The sequence below is a fragment of the Erinaceus europaeus genome, chromosome 12 (genome assembly GCF_950295315.1).
Source record: "Erinaceus europaeus chromosome 12, mEriEur2.1, whole genome shotgun sequence".
Classification (NCBI taxonomy): Eukaryota; Metazoa; Chordata; class Mammalia; order Eulipotyphla; family Erinaceidae; genus Erinaceus; species Erinaceus europaeus.
The window spans coordinates 11,767,031-11,784,530 of record NC_080173.1 but is presented as its reverse complement, the minus strand read 5'-3'; the positions used below and the strand labels follow the sequence as shown (position 1 = coordinate 11,784,530).

At 44.8% G+C, this 17,500-nt stretch overlaps 1 protein-coding gene across 1 annotated transcript in view; it reads right to left on the bottom strand.

The window, feature by feature from the left end:
* The window catches only part of LOC103115469 (E3 ubiquitin-protein ligase TRIM47-like), a 17,714-nt gene extending 8,265 nt beyond the window's left edge, over positions 1-9,449 (bottom strand). The window contains exons 1-2 of the mRNA XM_007525225.2: positions 9,258-9,449; positions 964-1,634 (exon numbers count right to left, since the gene is read on the bottom strand). Coding sequence (XP_007525287.1) covers positions 964-1,605 — 642 coding nt within the window. The 5' untranslated portion in view covers positions 1,606-1,634; positions 9,258-9,449. The remainder of the gene's footprint in view (positions 1-963; positions 1,635-9,257) is intronic.
* Positions 9,450-17,500: the final 8,051 nt, after the last annotated feature.

Here is a 17,500-nt window from a genome sequence, read left to right as displayed (position 1 = left end):
AGGGATTAAACCCAGAGTCTCACACATGCAAGGCATGTTCTGTACCCACTGGGCCACCTCCCTGCCAACAACCTTTTTTTTTTTTTCTTTAAGATAGAGACAGCAGGGATGAGGGTGGTGTAGAGGGTGGGTGAGAGAAGTAGGGAGAGGAAGAGGAAAAGTGAGAGGGAGAAAGAGAGAAAGAAAGAGAGAGAGACACAGAGAGAGATCACAATAGCAAAGCTTCCTTCTGGGTGGGGACATGGCTCAAACTCAGGCTGTGCACACGGCAAGGCAGCACACCATCCACGTGAGCTGTGTCACCGGCCTAGCCTTTCCTGTTTCTGTACAGGAATAGAACATAGGCTTTATCGTCTTTTCTTTGGCCTCCAGGGTTATTGCTGGGGCTCCATGCCTACACTACGAATCCACTGCTCCTGGAGGTGAGTCTTCCTTTCTTTCTTTCTTTCTTTCTTTCTTTCTTTCTTTCTTTCTTTCTTTCTTTCTTTAAATATTTATTTATTCCTTTTGTTGACCTTGTTTTATTACTGTAGTTGTTGTTTCACGAGGCTAGTTTTTTCCCTTTTGTTGCCCTTGTTGTTTATCGCTGTTGTTATTATTGTTATTTTTGTTATTGCTGTGGTTGGATAGGACAGAGAGAAATGGAGAGAGGAGGGGAAGACAGAGAGGGGGAGAGAAAGACAGACACCTGCAGACCTGCTTCACCGCCTGCGAAGAGACTCCCCTGCAGGTGGGGAACTGGGGCTCGAACCTGGGTGCTTATGCCGGTCCTTGCACTTTGTGCCATGTGCTCTTAACCTGCTGCACTACCGCCCGACCTCCCTTTGTTCACTTTTCAACACTTGTTCACTGAACTCATTGGCATGACCCTCATAACCTCATCATTTCCCTCCCAGGAAGTGTGTGTCCTGTGAAGGTGAGTGCCGCCTTCAGTGTATGACACAGGTCCCTCCGGCTGCAGACCTCCTTGTGGGCGCGCTCCTCCTCCAGGGAGATGGTGTCATGGTTCTTGTGCTCCTCCAGCAGGCAGACCCCACACACGCAGGAGCCTTCTGTGCGGCAGTACAGCTGCTGTAGCTTGCGGTGCTTCCGGCACAGGCGGCCCTTGAGGTCCCACACGGGCTCCAGGAGCTGGTGGTCCTGGAACAGCTGGTCGCTATAGTGACTACGCAGGTGCTTCTCGCACAGGGAGGCCATGCACTGCAGACATGACTTGACTGACTTGAGCTTCTGGGGAGAACAGAAGTCACAGGGTACATCCTTGGACCCGGTCAGGTTTCGTGAGGGCACCACAGCCTGGTCCTTGGCCTGGGTAAAGCAGGCCACCATCTCCTCCAGGATGACATTCTTGGCGAGGCGTGGTCTGCAGGGGAAGTTCTCCCGGCACTGGGGGCAATAGAGCATCTCACCCATGGTGACCTGGTGGTCCCAGAAACTCTGGAGGCAGGACATGCAGAAGTTATGACCACAGGCTGTGGTGACTGGGCCACGGAATACTTCCAGACAAATGGGACAGAGGACTTGGTCCTCGAACCTTCTGGTATTGCTGCTGTTATTCATCAGCTGATGGTCTTGGGGAACTCTTGAGGACTGGATAGGAGGCATCGTGGCTGGGACTTGATCTTGAACTGGCCCTGGGGAGATAGAGCAAAGCTGTAGGAAGGCAAGGCAGAAACTGAGAGAACTTGCAGGATTGGACTAGCCCTTCTCTTAGTAGTATTTGTCTATCCATGGGTTAGAGAGGCTATGTGGTTAGTCACCCCTCATGAGGAACATATCAGGGACTGTTCTCCTTGACACAATCACAGAACGAATCCTGGACAAGAGAGAGTAAACAGAAAGAAGTCACATCATGCAACCAGGGAAGTGACCTACTGGCAGAGTGCTACTTTGCATGAATGAGACCTTGGCACCAAGGACACCAAAGACAGAGACAAGTGCAACTCCACAGATGGTGGAGTGGTGGTATTAATTTATTAATTGATTAATTTATTAATTAAAGGTGAGGAGGAAGAGAGAGAGAGAGAGAGAGAGAGAGAGAGAGAGAGAGAAAGCCAGAGCATCACTCTGGCACATGCAATGTCAGGGACTGAAGTTGGGACCTCATGCTTGAGAGTCCAAAACTTTATCCACTGTGCCATCTCCTGGCCACTAGAGTGGTCTTTTTTGGTATTTCTCTCTGTCTCTATTTTATTTTGCTACTAAGGTTATCGCTGGGGGTTAGTGCCTGCACTATAAATCCACTGTCCTGGAGGCCATTTTTTCATTTTCCTTTCTATTTTTATTTGATCAGACAGAGAAAAATTGAGAGAGGAGGGGAGATAGGGAGAGAGAAAGAGAGACACCTGTAGGCCTGCTTCACTACTTGTGAAACGTTCCTTCTGCAGGTGGGGAACATGGGCTTGAACTCGAGTCCTTGCTCATGGTAATATGTGTGGTTAGCTGGGTGTGTGACTTCCCTGACGCTCTCCCTCTGTCCTGTCTCTGTGGCTCTGGTCAGGGAGATCGTATCAGGTAAAGCTCATGCCTTTCATGCATGAGGTCCTGGGTTCAATCCCCAGCAGCATGAGATATACCAATGACAGTACTAAGGATGAAAATTGCTGGTGTTCCGGGCGGAGCTACGAGCAGCAGATCGCTTTCTCTCCTCTCCTCTCCTCTCCCGGATCAACTAGGAATACCAAAGGAGACCACCCGGACCGAAACAAGACAGGACTAGAATGACCACAGAAACCCAGTAAATCACCCGTGAGTACAAACACGCGTGGCTGGTGACAGAGAGGAGAGAGGGGCCTAAAGAGAGATTAAGTGACTGCTAACAGTTCGACAGTTTGTCAGTGGAGACACCACCTCCAGTCTGCTCCACCAACAAGGGGACAGCTGAAGGGAGGAAAGGACTCCCCAGAGACTCACCAAGTACAACTCTGAGTCTCCATTGCTACTACCCTCAGAATCTGGAGCAGCAACAGGGAGGGACACCAGGGCACAGAGATCTAACCGGGAAACTCAGGAGAAGACCTATACCTCGGTGGCATAGCTGAAGGGCTGTGAAAGTCTCTTTGCATAACCACTGGATTATCTCTGCCACACCCTGCTTTATCTCTTGGTCAGGAGTCATTGATTAAGCCAAGAAGCCTATTGATAGTTTAAAAGCCCTCAGGCTACCATAGCCTACAGGGGAAAAAAAAAAAAAGGCTTTTACACCACTGAACTCCAACTCAGGGATTGAAAAAACTGTTAACTTATATAAAATGGTTAAAACAACAAGAAAAAATATTGGAGACTCGAACCAGGACAAGAGTCCAGCTAAAAGTCCTCCAGAGGGCGAAGCACAAAACAACGAGTTCAACATCCAAACATTAGCTAAGGAAATAATAACAGGAGTGAGTAAAGAATTTGAAAAAATTGTAATCAGAACTGCAGGAACAACAAATGAGAATATGGAAGAAAATTCTAATAATCGCATGGTTATTAGAGAGCTGAAAGCTGAAATTGCTGAGCTAAGAAGGCAACTAGCTGAACAAGCTAAAACAGTATCAGAGCAGGGCAACAAAATAGATGAACTCCAGAAAGCAGTAGAGGGCAGAGAGAATAGAATCAATGAGGCTGAAGACAGAATTAGCAAGATTGAGGAGGAATTAGAGACAACTAAAAAAGAAGTAAGAGATCTCAAAAAGAGATTAAGAGATGCTGAAAACAACAACAGAGTCCTATGGGATGACTTCAAAAGAAACAATATACGCATTATTGGCTTACCAGAGGAAGAAAGAGAAGGGGAGGAAGAAAGCGTTCTCCAGGCCATAATAGCTGAAAATTTCTCTAGTCTAGACAACACCAAAGACATAAAGATTCAAGAAGCCCAGAGGGTCCCAAACAGAATTAACCCAGACCTAAAGACACCAAGACATGTCATACTTAGATTGGAAAGGAATAAGGATAAAGAAAGGACCCTCAAGGCTGCAAGAGAAAAACAAAGAGTCACCTACAAAGGAAAACCCATAAGATTAGCAGCAGACTTCTCCATACAAACACTACAGGCCAGAAGAGAATGGCAAGATATCTATCGAGTGCTCAATGAGAAAGGCTTTCAGCCAAGAATACTATATCCTGCTAGATTGTCATTCAGACTAGATGGAAGCATCAAAACCTTCTCAGACAAGCAACAGTTGAAGGAAGCAACCATCACCAAGCCTGCCTTGAAAGAAGTTCTGAAAGGTTTCCTATAAACAACCAGACCACCACAAATAGAACATATATCAAAACACTCTAAAACTCTACAAGAATGGCGTTAAAATATCTTCAATCTTTGATATCAATAAATGTGAATGGCCTGAATTCACCTATTAAAAGACACAGAGTAGGAAGATGGATCAGAAAACACAACCCAACAATATGTTGTCTACAGGAAACTCACCTAACGCAACAAGACAAACACAGACTTAAAGTGAAAGGATGGAAAACTATCATTCAAGCCAATGGCCCACAAAAAAGGGCAGGAACAGCTATTCTCATATCTGACATGATAGACTTTAAAATAGATAAAATTAAAAAAGATAGGAATGGACACTACTTAATGCTCAGAGGATCAGTCAATCAAGAGGACTTAACAATTATTAATATCTATGCACCCAATGAGAAGCCATCTAAATACATCAAACTTCTACTGAAAGAGCTACAGCAATATATTAACAGTAACACAATCATAGTAGGGGACTTCAACACCCCACTATCTCAACTTGACAGATCATCCAGGCAGAAAATCAGTAAAGACATAAGGGAGCTAAATGAAGAGATAGATAAACTAGAACTATTGGACATTTTCAGAGTCATTCATCCCAAGAAACTGGAATACACATTTTACTCAAATCCACATGGATCATTCTCAAGGAAAGACCATATGTTAGGCCACAAAGACAGCATCAGCCTATTCAAGAGCACTGAAATCATCCCAAGCATCTTCTCAGACCACAGTGGAATTAAACTAACACTTAACAATCAACCAAAGATTAGTAACAGTGCCAAAATGTGGAAGCTCAACAGTACACTTCTTAACAACTTCTGGGTCAAAGAGGAAATCAAGGAAGAAATCAAAATGTTTCGAGAGTTCAATGAAAATGAAGACACAAGCTATCAAAATATTTGGGACACAGCTAAAGCAGTCCTAAGAGGGAAGTTCATAGCTATACAAGCACACATTAGGAAACAAGAAAAGGCACAAATAAACAGCCTGATTGCACATCTTAAAGACCTAGAAGAAGAACAACAAAGGAACCCTAAAGCAACCAGAAGGACAGAAATTACTAAAGTTAGGGCAGAAATAAATAACATTGAGAATAGGAAAACCATACAAAAGATCAATGAAAGTAAATGTTGGTTCTTCGAAAGAGTAAACAAAATCGACAAACCTTTAGCCAGACTCACAAAACAAAAAAGGGAGAAGACCCAAATAAATCGGATAGTAAATGAAAGAGGAGATATCACAACAGACACTGCAGAAATTCAACATATCATGCGAGGCTTCTATGAACAACTATATGCCACCAAGTTAGAGAACCTGGAAGAAATGAATGATTTCCTAGATACCTACCAACTTCCAAAACTAAGTAAAGAGGAAGTGGATAACATGAACAGGCCCATCACAGCTAATGAAATTGAAACAGTTATCAAAAATCTTCCCAAAAATAAAAGTCCTGGACCAGATGGTTTTACAAATGAATTCTACAAAACTTTCAAAGAAGAACTAATACCTCTACTTTTAAAAGTCTTCCAGAAGATTGAAGACACTGGAATACTCCCTGCCAGCTTCTATGAAGCCAACATCACCCTGATACCAAAAGCAGACAGGGACACAACCAAAAAAGAAAACTACAGACCAATATCTCTGATGAACATAGATGCGAAAATATTGAACAAAATTCTAGCCAACCGGATACAGCAGTATATCAAAAAGATTGTCCATCATGACCAAGTGGGGTTTATCCCAGGCATGCAAGGTTGGTTTAATATACATAAATCAATCAATGTGATCCACCATATCAACAAAAGCAAGACCAAAAACCACATGGTCATATCAATAGATGCAGAGAAAGCCTTTGACAAAATACAACATCCCTTTATGATCAAAACACTACAAAAAATGGGAATAGATAGAAAATTCCTGAAGATAGTGGAGTCTATATATAGCAAACCTACAGCCAACATCATACTCAATGGTGAAAAACTGGAAGCATTTCCCCTCAGATCAGGTACTAGACAGGGCTGCCCACTATCACCATTACTATTCAACATAGTGTTGGAAGTTCTTGCCATAGCAATCAGGCAGGAGCAAGGAATTAAAGGAATACAGATTGGAAGAGAAGAAGTCAAACTCTCCTTATTTGCAGATGACATGATAGTATACATGGAAAAACCTAAGGAATCTAGCAAGAAGCTTTTGGAAATCATCAGGCAATACAGTAATGTGTCAGGTTATAAAATTAACATTCAAAAGTCAGTGGCATTCCTCTATGCAAACACTAAGTTAGAAGAAATTGAAATCCAGAAATCAGTTCCTTTTTCTATAGCAACAAAAACAATAAAATATCTAGGAATAAACCTAACCAAAGAAGTGAAAGACTTGTATACTGAAAATTATGAGTCACTACTCAAAGAAATTGAAAAAGACACAAAGAAGTGGAAAGATATTCCATGCTCATGGGTTGGAAGAATTAACATCATCAAAATGAATATATTACCCAGAGCCATCTACAAATTTAATGCTATCCCCATCAAGATCCCAAGCACATTTTTTAGGAGAATAGAACAAATGCTACAAATGTTTATCTGGAACCAGAAAAGACCTAGAATTGCCAAAACAATCTTGAGAAAAAAGAACAGAACTGCAGGCATCACACTGCCAGATCTCAAACTATATTATAGGGCCATTGTCATCAAAACTGCTTGGTACTGGAACATGAACAGACACACTGACCAGTGGAATAGAATTGAGAGCCCAGAAATGAGGCCCCACACCTATGGACATCTAATCTTTGACAAAGGGGCCCAGACTATTACATGGGGAAAGCAGAGTCTCTTCAACAAATGGTGTTGGAAACAATGGGTTGAAACATGCAGAAGAATGAAGCTGAATCACTGTATTTCACCAAATACAAAAGTAAATTCCAAGTGGATCAAGGACTTGGATGTTAGACCACAAACTATCAGATACTTAGAGGAAAATATTGGAAGAACTTTTTTCCGCATAAATTTTAAAGACATTTTCAATGAAACGAATCCAATTACAAGGAAGACTAAGGCAAGTATAAACCTATGGGACTACATCAAATTAAAAAGCTTCTTCACAGCAAAAGAAACCACTACCCAAATCAAGAGACCCCTCACAGAATGGGAGAAGATCTTTACATGCCATACATCAGATAAGAGTTTAATAACCAACATATATAAAGAGCTTACCAGACTCAACAACAAGACAACAAATAACCCCATCCAAAAATGGGGGGAGGAATTGGACAGAATATTCACCACAGAAGAGATCCAAAAGGCTGAGAAACACATGAAAAAATGCTCCAAGTCTCTCATTGTCAGAGAAATGCAAATCAAGACAACAATGAGATATCACTTCACTCCTGTGAGAATGTCACACATCAGAAAAGGTAACAGCAGCAAATGCTGGAGAGGGTGTGGGGTCAAAGGAACCCTCCTGCACTGCTGGTGGGAATGTCAATTGGTCCAACCTCTGTGGAGAACAGTCTGGAGAACTCTCAGAAGGCTAGAAATGGACCTACCCTATGACCCTGCAATTCCCCTCCTGGGGATATATCCTAAGGAACCCAACACATCCATCCAAAAAGATCTGTGTACACATATGTTCTTGGCAGCACAATTTGTAATAGCCAAAACCTGGAAGCAACCCAGGTGTCCAACAACAGATGAGTGGCTGAGCAAGTTGTGGTCTATATACACAATGGAATACTACTCAGCTGTAAAAAATGGTGACTTCACTGTTTTCAGCCGATCTTGGATGGACCTTGAAAAAATCATGTTGAGTGAAATAAGTCAGAAACAGAAGGATGAATATGGGATGATCTCACTCTCAGGCCGAAGTTGAAAAACAAGATTAGAAAAGAAAACACAAGTCGAACCTGAAATGGAATTGGAGTATTACACCAAAGTAAAAGACTCTGGGGTGGGTGGGTGGGTGGGGAGAATACAGGTCCATGAAAAATGATGAATGAAATAGTGGGGGTTGTATTGCTAAATGGGAATCTGGGGAATGTTATGCATGTAAAAAAAAAAAAAAAGTAGAAACGCAAAGCAGAAATTGAGTTTGGAGTATGGCACCAAAGTAAGAAAGCAGAAGTATACTAGAGTTTGCAGTGAGTACCTCCCTAATACTTCCTCTCCACTTTTCCAAGCTTTGGGTCCATGATTGCTCAACAATTTGTTTGGCTTTGTATGTTAACTCTCTTTTTAGTCACCAGGTTCCAGGAGTCATCAGGATGCCGGCCAGACTTCCCTGGATTGAAGACCCCACCAATGTGTCCTGGAGCTCAGCTTCCCCAGAGACCCATCCTACTAGGGAAAGAGAGAGGCAGACTGGGAGTATGGACCGACCAGTCAACGCCCATGTTCAGCGAGGAAGCAATTACAGAAGCCAGACCTTCTACCTTCTGCAACCCTCAATGACCCTGGGTCCATGCTCCCAGAGGGATAGAGAATGGGAAAGCTATCGGGGGAGGGGGTGGGATATGGAGATTGGGCGGTGGGAATTGTGTGGAGTTGTACCCCTCCTAAAATAAAAAAAAAAAAATAAAAAATAATAAAAAAAAAAAAAAAGAAAATTGCTGGTGTTCCATGGATGGTGGGGAGTTGCTTGATATGTCTCCTCTCTGTCCCTCACCACCCCCAGAAAGAGATAAAATTAAAACTGGACTGGAAGGCGACAGTTATAGAGCGCATGAGCAAAGTCTCCTTCCCACCACTGCATGAAAAATAAAATCCTATCATGACAAGGGAAATGGGGGCTTTCAGAAGAAGGAAGCCCAAGTACTCTCTGCACATCAGGGCGAGTCAGAGGTGTGACTGCCCTATGACAGGAGGGAGAAAACCAAACCCACACCACCAACAAAAAGCCCTGTGGACACTCAGAAGCCACGCCTTCACCCTGGGCCCTCTTCCCCAGCTGCAGGGAGGTTCCCCTGCAAGGAGTGTGCTCCCACCCCAGCGCTACATCCCTTGGGGTTCTAACAACCTCTCACCTTTCTTTTTGGCTGCTGTTTTGTGCTCTCCTCATGTGCTCTTCCCCTTTCTCAAAGGCTGCGTGGAAAATGCTCCTTGATGTCACAATTCAAGGCCTGCCCAGCATCCTGCTTGTGATGTCAGCAGGGCAAAACGTGTGCACTGGCCGTGCCGTGGAGCTGATGTGTTCTGTTTCTCCCAGGTGATTCTTCACTCCAGAGCCCATGTTCCAGGAGGCAGAGTCACTACTGCATAGGGGCCCCTGCAGTGAATGTAAGAGCCAGAGCCAGAGCCAGAGCCAGAGCCAGAAAATAGCACTGAGAGGAAGTAGGATCTCGAGCATCTCACTGAAGCTCTCTGAACCATGATTCTTCTTGTGTATCCAAAGGAGATGCTGTCTTGAGTTCCTCAAGCTTTATCCAATAAGCAGTTCTAAAGATTGCTGCTTCCACTCTAGCTCTGATGCTGGAAAAAAAAAAAGGGGGGGGGAGGGTTGGATGAGGAAAGACAGCATTAGTGGCAGCACACCTGACTTTCATGCCGGAGGCCCTAGAGGTTCCAAATCCGATTCCTGGCATCACCATGTGCCAGAGTCTCTCTCTCTCTAGCTCATGACAATAAATAAATAAATAAATAAATAAATAAATAAATAAATAAATAAATAAAATGAGTGCTTAACCAGGTGTGCAACCACCTGGTCCCTGTATAAATAAATAAATAAGGCCAGGCAATGGTGTGCTCAGTTAAGTACATGTATCAGCATGTGCAAGGATCCAGGTTCTAGCCTCTGCTCCCCACCTTCAAGGGGGATGCTTCACAAGTAGTGAAGCAGGTCTGCAGGTCTCTCTCTCTCTCTATGTCTTTCTGTCTCTATCTCTCTCTATCTCTCCCTCTCAATTTCTCTCTGTCCTGGCAAATAAAACAAACAAGAAATGGGGAGGGGGCTGCTGAGAGTGGAGGATTCACAGTGCCGGCACCAAGCCCAAGTGGTAACCCTGGTGGTATCAAATAAATACATAGATACTAGAAACTAGCTTTAAAAAAAAGCTGGGTGGTAGCTTCCCCAGTAGAGAGCACACTGGGTTGGGGCCTGCAGCCCCACAAGGGAGTAGTGCGCATAGCAACGAGGGGTGTCCATGAATGGTGGAGCAGTCCTGTGGTGTCTCTCCTTTTTGTTCTCCTCTCCCCCTCTGCATCCCCCCTACCTGAGATTAAAAGGGAAAAACTAACAAACCATCAAATCCTCTTGAGAACAGTGGAACTGTGTTCTTGATGCCCCAAGAGGGAAAGCTATCAAGGGAGGGCATGGGTTAAGAGTTCTGGTGGTGGGAATTGTGTGGAGTTGTACCCCTTTTATCCTATGGTTTTGTCAGTGTTTCCTTTTTTTTTTTTTTTTAAGTATTTTTTTAATTATTTACTTATTCCATTTTGCTGCCCTTGTTGTTTTATTGTTGTTATTGATGTTGTTCGTTGTTGGATAGGACAGAGAGAAATGGAGAGAGGAGGGGAAGACAGAGAGGAGGAAAGACAGACACCTGCAGACCTGCTTCACCGCCTGTGAAGCGACTCCCCTGCAGGTGGGGAGCCGGGGGCTCGAACCGGGATCCTTACGCCAGTCCTTGGCGCTTTGCGCCACCTGCGCTTAACCCGCTGTGCTACCGCCCAACTCCCAGTGTTTCCTTTTTTATAAATAAATAAATAAATAAAATAAAATGATAGAGAAGCTGAAGAGAGTCATTCCTACAACAGCCTCTTGGCAGTATTTCTATTTCTCATTCTTTCCCAATTAAAAAAAAAAAAAACCTTAATGGTTTCCTTTTCCTTTTTTTTCTTTCTTTTTTTTCAATATTTATTTATTCCCTTTTGTTGCCCTTGTTTTATTGTTGTAGCTATTATTGTTGTTGTTGATGTCATCGTTGTTGGATAGGACAGAGAGAAATGGAGAGAGGAGGGGAAGACAGAGAAGGGGAGAGAAAGAGAGACACCTGCAGACCTGCTTCACCGCCTGTGAAGCGCCTTCCCTGCAGGTGGGGAGCCGGGGGCTGACCTGTAATCCTTAGGCCAGGCCACCTGCGCTTAACCTGCTGCGCTACCGCCCGACACCCTCCTTTTTCTTTATTTTTCTTCCCCCCCCAAATGACTTTGGCTTCTCTAGTAAGATAGAATTAGTAAGAAAGGAAAGGGTTATTTTCACCCTAACTCAAGGCCTGACTCTGGAAACCTAATACCAGCTTGGATACAACAAATGACATTTAAGGTTTTAACAACTAGGAAGAAGTCTAAGCTTGTCAGACAAAGAAGGGACTACTACAAAAACTGGGAAAGAGCCAGACTGATTCACTTAATGGTGGCCATTTTGGCCAAAACCGGGTCACCTCATCACCTGGGGTCCTAGGACTCCCCTATAGATGGTCCTAGACCTCTAACCACCTCTTACCACCATTGGTCACTTCCATCAGGAGCAGCAGAAGTCTGTCTGAGGGTATCTTCAGGGCCTTACCCTCACTAGAAAGTAGTATTTTAAGGATGGTCCTACTCTCTGAAGAGAGGCTGGGTCATCCTACTCTGCCACTCAAAGAAGACTGGCTCTGTAATGAGTAAAATCTAGAATGTTCCCAGCTATGGCCAAGGACTTGGAGCTCAGTTTGATAGGCACTCAGAAATTATGCAGGCTCTGTTGATAAAAGTGAACATATATGGCCCTAGGGTCAGATTGATGTATATATATTGAAGAGGTAAGTAAGAACAGCTGTTAACCCAAAACCAACTGTTCCTTGTTCTGTGTAAACATTTCCACCTGTACCCACCCTGTGCTAACTATAAAAAGGTGGGATGAAAAGTTATCAGAGTTGCAGACTCTCTTCTCCCCTTGCGTAGAAGGGTGTTGGAGGCCCAAGCTTAAGCTTGCTAATAAAAGCTCTTGCTATTGCATGTGATTCTGGTCTTCTTTGTGTGAGATTGGGACTCGAACTTCTGGGCATCATAACATTTGGGGGCTCGTTTAGGATCCCCATCTCACTGAGCCTTCAGGACTGGTCAAACTTCAGGTATCTGTAGCGAGAGACCCCTTGGAGTCGAAGGCGGACGCACTGGGCAGCTCCGGGTCTAGGGTCCTGGGAGACGTCTCAGGCCCTGCTGTAGGGGACTGGATTCCCCTCGCAAATTTTGAAGGGGAGAGTGGGTCATGCCCACGAAGTGGCAAAAGGCCATCTTCCCATCTGTGGGGAAGCGGTGAGAGGCCGTCCTCCCATCTGTGGGGAAGCGGCGAGAGGCTGTCCTCCCATCTGTTGGTTCAGAGTGTTGGTGGCTGGGCCGCTGGGTTTTTCTTTGAGTATGTTGTCTCTGTATTTCTTTGTGTGTGTTGTCTCTGTATTCATTCTTGTCTTTAAGTCCAAAATTTTAAGTCTACTTCAGCTCCTCTGACTATGGTCCTGGATCATTTCAAAGGATTCAAACATAGAGCTCATAATTTGGGTCTAGAGGTAAAAACAGGACCGGATGATCACTTAATGTCAAAATGAGTGGTCAACCTTCTCTACCGGTTGTCCCCCAGAAGGAACCTGGGACCTGCCTTCTATTTATGCTACCAGAGATGTCATCTTCAGACACCCAGGACACCCGGACCAGATCTCTTATATCACTTGGCAGGATTTGGTAGAGAGCCCTACCTCTTGGCTAAAACCTTTTCTTCCTCCACAGGCTTCTTGACCCACCATTCTTGCTTTAAAGGATTCTCGTCATCAACCTACTGCCCCCTCCATGCCCCCGCTCATTTCCCCCACCTACCCTATTCTCCAAGGTGGTCCCGAAGAAGACCTCCTAGAGTACCCTCCTCCCTACCAACCTCAACCTCCAACAGTCCCATAGGAACCCCCGGCAGCAGGCCAGGACTTACGGAGCCCTCCCCATATGAGAGCCCGTACAGCCCAGAGAACCCCCGATTTGGGGGCCCTGCCCCTCTGAGCCCTAGGACCCCCAAATGAGAATGGCGAATAATTGATGCAATATTGGCCGTTTTCCACTAGTGATCTTTATAATTGGAAAATGCAGAATCCTAAGTTTTCAGAAAAAAGCGGTGAGGCAGGTCTGCAGGTGTCTATTTTTCTCTCCCCCGTCTTCCTCTCCTCTCTCCATTTCTCTCTGTCCTACCCAACATCAGTAATAACTACAACAATAAAAAACTCCTTGAGCTTCGCACCACATGTGCAAAGTAATATCTTTTCTTTCTTTCTTTTTTTTTTTTAAAGATTTTATTTATTTATTCATGATAAATGACAGGAGAGAGAAAGAGAGAGAGAACCAGACATCACTCTGGTACATGGCTGCTGGGAACTGAACTCTGGACCTCATGCTTGAAAGTTCAAAGCCTTATCCTATGTGCCACTCCCGGACCACTGCAAAGTAATTTCTTAAGTCCATACCACACTTCATATTCCGCCTTATGTTGCTGGGGTTGGGATACTGACAAGCATTATTTCTCCTTTACTGGCTTGAAGGGATCGTGAGGAAGACTGCAAGGCTCCAGGTGGGAGAAAAAGGAACATGCTCCTGCCTGTTATCAGTGAGTCCGAAGCAACAGCTTCACTCTGGCAGCAGTGGCTGGCTCCAGGTATGGTGTGGTTTACATTTCTTTTCAGGATTCCAGAACCAGTTTCACTGAACCTCTCCTTCTGCATAGGACATTTCCTCTATATTTTAATAATCCCACCCCCCTCTATTCTTCTTTTAAAAAAGATTTTTTTAAGTTGGTTTTTTTTTTTTTTTGAAGATTTTATTAATTTATGAGAAAGATAGGAGAGAGAAAGAACCAGACATCACTCTGGCACATGTGCTGCCGGGGATCGAACTCAGGACCTCATGCTTGAGAGTCTAGTGCCTTATCCACTGCGCCACCTCCCGGACCACTAAAAAAGATTTTTTTAAAAGAACCAGATCATCACTCTGGTACATGTGCTGCTGGGGATTGAACTCAGGACCTCACGCTTGAGAGTCCAGTGCTTCATTCACTGTGCCAGCCCTTAGATCACAACTTGTTCTATTCTTGGGAGCAGTAACTGCACCCTGCACACACTACTTACATGCCACCTCAGACCCACACTGCCCCTTTTTTTCTTCTTTCTTTTTTAATATTTTTATTATTTATTCCCTTTTGTTGCTCTTGTTTTATTGTTGTAGTTACTATTGTTGTCGTCATTGTTGGATAGGACAGAGAGAAATGGAGAGAGGAGGGGAAGACAGAGAAGGGGAGAGAAAGATAGACACCTGCAGACCTGCTTCACCGCTTGTGAAGCGACTTCCACAGGGGAGCCAGGGGCTGGAACCCAGATCATTACACCGGTCCTTGTGCTTTGTGCCATGTGCGCTTAACTCCCCTTTTTTCTTAAAGATTTTATCTATTAATGAGGAAGACAAAACCAGACATCACTCTGGTACATATGCTGCTGGGGACTGAACTCAGGACCTCATGCTTGAGTGTCCAGTGCCTCCTGGACTACCCCCTCTACCTTTTCTTCCCCCACCGCTTGTTCCCGACAGCAATGGTTCCCATCTCCCTCTCCATGCTGGCGAGTCCAATCACACACCTTGCTCACTGTCTTTGTCCACTCCAGGGGGATTACTTAATAAAGGATTCCAGTCAATGCCCGATGCTAATTACTGTATCCTCACCCATATTCCTTAGCCCTCTTTTTTACAGAAACAAGAATACCTGGAAGGGATTCTGGGAAGACTTCTTCCCTTAAAAATTATCTCACCCCCCTCCTTGTCTCTTTCCAGTTCATCTGCCCACCTTCTGATTCTCAGCACTCTTTTTCCAATCCACTAAAATGGAAGAGAGGGAAGGAGGCCCAATACCCCCTCAGGCTGTTTAAGCAGCAGGAAAAAGAAGGACTTGGTAAGAAGTGCTGCTGCAAATGGAATAGTGGTATTCATCTCCTAGGAGCAGTTTCAGATTCAAGGGAGAGGGGAAACCAAAGAGCTTGCAGTACTGAAATACACCAAAGGGTTCAAGATTCAGAAATTTGTTTCACATCTTTATTGACCCGAAAAAAAAAAAAGTCACAGCATTTCAGATTTATTCAAACACACAAACAGTAGCAAAGGGCACCCACAATTTACAGGCATGGTTCCTAATATCCAAAGGCCACGCTGATGGGTGTGAGTGTCGTCTCAGCCCTCCTCCCTTCAGCATCTCTTACCACCCCACCCCACCCCACACCTTGATGACACCCTGAGATCAGAAACTATGAAAATGAAGTCACTTCACTGCCATGGAGAAAGGGCAGGCTCTGAGGAGGAGACCGAAGTGTGTCATTATGTCGTCACGCGGGGAGTGCCAGGCTGCTCCAGCATTTCCTGCAGCCTCAGACCTGGGCAGGTGGTGGGAAGAACACTGAACAGCTGGTCATGTGACACCAAAAACTGATGGCCAGACCTCTCTCTGAAGTTACCAGCCTGACTTTCCTGAGGAGAGAAGGCTTCCAAGAGAAACACCAGCTTGGTTCACAATGAACTTGGGTAAAAATACTTCCAGAAAATTTACGAAATTAATCATTCTCTGATTTCTGGGAGCACTGGAAAAACTGAAATAGTCACTGGGTTGCACTGAGGAGAGAAACTTGGTGAAAAGTGACCCTCTCGGAGACCAGACGCCATGTATCTGTTTCTCAGAGCACTTGGCAGGAGGCTCAACAGCAGTCATTTTACAGGCTCCAACAGGGATTTTGGAAACAGAAATGAACAACAATGCACTGCTAAGGGTTAGACCCAGGTCTGCCCTGTGGCCCTCTCACTCTTGGCTGGATTGGGACCAAGGCTGACTACAGCACACGTTCCAGGCAAGTAAATTAGACTGGGCACAAGGCCCCACATGTAGCTGCATCTCCTGACAGCCAGGTCATTACTCAGTTGGCATAAGAATATCTCTTCCAGAGTCTTTGGTCCTGCTCTATTCAGAGCAGCTTTTCCAGATTCCCCTACTTTTGTCTTTGACACACTCAATTCTTTTCTTCTTTTGATTCCCCCCTGAAAGAGGACAGGATAGATGCCTGTGATCTTTTTGAAGGGACAATTGTTCCTTTAGTCTCTTAACAGCTGCTAAAATCCTGGGCAAGAGCCAGACTTTTAAGGTGCTCACAGCATGCTCACACTGGTGTGTAGACATCCATCCATCGGCAGACCCCCCTTGAACTCACTTTTACGCTACAAGCACAGTGAAATAAGATGAGAATCTTGAAAAAGATTCTGAGCATGGGCACGTCACAAGCTCAAACATTTGGCACAAGTCTATAATCCTTTCTCAAAATGACAACCCTGGATTCACTTCCTAAGTGGTTGACCTGTGGTACAGAGAGTCAGTCTTAGCTTTGAAGGAACCCAGGAGAACTGGCTTAGGTGGCTTTCCCAGACTTCTGGCTGCAGTACTGAAGGTCATTCAGGGAAAGAGGAGTTTCTGGCCCCTCTGGATTCTATCACTGCTCACCAGGACTCAACAAGTTAGAAGTCCAGTTACAGGTTCTGTGGTCACAGGGGTCAGTCCTGTCCCCAGCCCCAAGCATCTGATCCTCAAAGTCGTGGCACATCAGAGAAGCAAGGTGGTGGTGGGGGGGTGGGGTCAGATCGCCCATCAAAGGCATATACACTATTAGGGAGAGTGTGGGTGATTGACATTGTTTCAAGGTAGGCGTGCCAGGGTCAGAAAACAAGAAAAGACACAAAGATCACAACTTCAAAGTATTTCCAAGACACAAGCACAGAACTAACAACACAACACGTCTGGCAGTTTCTAAACAAGCAGTCGTCCCCACTCTACGTAACCACAGGGGTATAAAGTTCCTTTATCCTTGGTCCAGTTTAAAAGGTCAGGGAAGGATGGGCCAACAGCAGTAAGAAAAAGCATCTGAAGCAGTTATGCCAGCTGCCTAGCGTGCCTCTCTGTTTGACACAAGATAGGTGCTGCCTGCCTCCAAGCTTGTCTTGGGGAGAAAGCAAACGACCTGGAGGGTGCAGGATGCTGGCGACAGACGAGGTAAAGCAGATGTGGTAACAGCTAAGTGCTCTGAGTCTACAGCAGCAACCCCCAACTTCCAACCGCAACCAAGAACATCTCATCCTTCCTTTCTTCAGATGCTTTGTTCATAAAAATGTGAGGGGTACTCCGGCAACTCTGTCCTTTATGGAAAACCTCAGTTCAACTTGACCACCGGGAGCTGGAATCATTTGCATCTAGTGCACTAGGATGCAAAAAGATCCAAGGACTCAGAGA